This window comes from Oreochromis niloticus, linkage group LG14, assembly GCF_001858045.2.
Source record: "Oreochromis niloticus isolate F11D_XX linkage group LG14, O_niloticus_UMD_NMBU, whole genome shotgun sequence".
NCBI classification, from domain to species: domain Eukaryota; kingdom Metazoa; phylum Chordata; class Actinopteri; order Cichliformes; family Cichlidae; genus Oreochromis; species Oreochromis niloticus.
This window is the reverse complement of record NC_031979.2, coordinates 7,800,910-7,803,157: the sequence shown is the minus strand read 5'-3', so window position 1 is coordinate 7,803,157 and position 2,248 is coordinate 7,800,910. Positions and strand designations below refer to the sequence as shown.

General features: G+C 39.1%; 1 protein-coding gene across 1 annotated transcript; it reads left to right on the top strand.

Moving 5' to 3' along the window:
* Nucleotides 1–522: 522 nt before the first annotated feature.
* Nucleotides 523–1,782, top strand: LOC100697641 (lysophosphatidic acid receptor 6-like). Its single transcript, XM_005461706.4, has one exon. It carries the CDS (start codon nt 625–627, stop codon nt 1,462–1,464), a length of 840 nt encoding a protein of 279 aa, XP_005461763.1. The 5' UTR covers nt 523–624; the 3' UTR covers nt 1,465–1,782.
* The last annotated feature ends 466 nt before the right edge of the window (nt 1,783–2,248 follow it).

The following is a 2,248-nucleotide window of genomic DNA, read 5'->3' as shown; positions in this document are numbered from 1 at the left end:
CAACACCCACAGAGAAACATAGTGGCTGAAATATTCAAGTATGGGGAAGTTTTGCCCTCACTGACAGTGGACGCCTTCCAGTGAATAGATTTGATCCTGTACAAGAAGCAACCAAGTTTGTTCTGAGCATTGTCGACATGCTGGAATAACATGGGTAACATGAGTTTTTCCATTTCTGTGCAGAGGAAGACTAGATTAAACAGTGAGGCACTGAAAATATATTTTTCAGAGAATCAGATTTTAACTCAAACAAAATTCTGATTTCCCTGTAAAACAGAGGTAAAATTTCTTGAATTCTTTCATTGTTTTTCGATTAAAAATTAAAATTCCCCAGTAACTTGTAAATAAATTAAGTAAATTGTAACTTTTTTTTCTTTCAACTTTAGGCTCCCACACAGAACTAGTTTCACGTAGGGTTAACTCTTTCATTCTTATAAGGTTACTTCCTGTTTCAGCTTTCTCTGCTACTTCAGCACTGTTGAAACGGTTTTTTTTTACACTGTTTTTGACACTTGTGATTTGCAGGGAGGTGTGTCTTGTGGTTTCTAACACTCATACAGTCACTTCCCCCACTTCTACATTTCACACTCACGCAAAACATGCACGAAATCAACGTGGCTCAAAATGGCACGAAATGGAACAGAAGCTGACACGGTGTACGCTGTAGTTTATGGATCTGTTATAACGCTCGGACTGCCTCTCAACGCTCTGTCGCTATGGATTCTTCTTCGCCACCACAGCCGCAAATCAGCCAATGCTGTCTTCATGATCAACCTGGTGATCTCAGACCTCCTGCTCATCATCTCCTTACCAATGAAGGTCTACTTTTATGCCACAAACAAATGGCCTCTGGGAGACATGGCGTGCATCTGGCTCACGATGCTTTTTCGCAACAACATCCGCTCCAGCGCCGTCTTCATCACCTTCATCAGCATAGACCGGCTGCTGGCTGTAGTCTATCCTCTGAAGTCACGCCAACTTCGGTCCTTGTCCAACGCCTCAAAAGGAGCTGCACTCGTCTGGCTGATTGTGGTGATTGTGAATATCCCAGAGAGTGTGGCCTTTTCAAAATATTTACAAAACAAGACTTCGAATGTTTCGACTTGTTTTGATGACAAGAATGACTTCTTTCCTCCAATAGCGTATTTTCAGCTTGTGTTACTCTTCACCCTGCTGTTCATCAATATTGTGTCCACAGTTCTGGTGTCTTTGACTCTAAACAGACATTTGAATATCACCACCAGGATCAACAACAGAGTGAACGTCATGCTGATTTTTGCCATGAACTTGTTGATGTTCTGTATATTCTTCTTGCCTGTGTCCTTGACTGTTTTCTTTGATAATAGACGGGCTGCTCTGAATTGTCTTGCCAGTGTGAACTGCTGTCTGGATCCACTGTTGTATTACTTCTCATTTGATGGTTTCTGGAAGAAAAAAGAGGACACAGACAGGTCCACTGAATAGTCATTGAACATGACCAGTCAGATTTCCCAGTTTCTTGTGAGAATGTTTCAGAGTAAGGTTGTAAGGGGAAATGAATATCAGTATTTAAGAAGCCCAGTTTTGTATCTCATTTATCTAGTTATCTAGTTTTGCATTGTTTTTGTTTTTCCGGTGTATAAGCTCTCCTGTTGACTTGGAAATGTAAACTAATGTGTAATGAGTACTAAAATTAACAACTTTTGTTAGTTCCATCAGACAAAGTTTGCTCTAAATGTTGCTCTTAAATATATAAATATTAAATACTTGGCAAGTCAGAGATTATGCCAGAGTCTGTTTGCATCACTGTGTTGGATTGTCTTGAGTTATTTTGTGAAATAGATGTGCAAAGAGGCTTTTTGTTAGGTTATTAAAACAATTCAATCACAAATGCTTTACAAGCTGTCATGAACCTCACGGACTACGTTAACAACTCTCAAACCTGCGTTTTTCCCCTAAGATTAATTGGAAATTACTTAAACTGACACATGCCTTTGACGGCATCAGAATGAACTTTTTTGAGGCTGTAAGGATTGGTGCAGCTGCCGCTGTTGCAGAAAGTGACAGCTGTGCATGAGAGCTAAAATTTACACATAGAAATATAGATGATCACTGTGAATTGCCTGAATTGCTTCCAGGCAAAATCATTCAGATGTTCTAAGTTGCACAAAATTATCATGTTTATTATATCTGATATGGAAGAAAAAATCTTTACTTCTGCTATCATTTGATGTATATAATTTTGTTTTCTAGATACAGGTGTGTATAT

Coding starts and splice junctions, on each gene's coding strand:
- LOC100697641 (XM_005461706.4), top strand. CDS start 625: ATGGCACGAAATGGAACAGAAGCTGACACGGTGTACGCTGTAGTTTAT.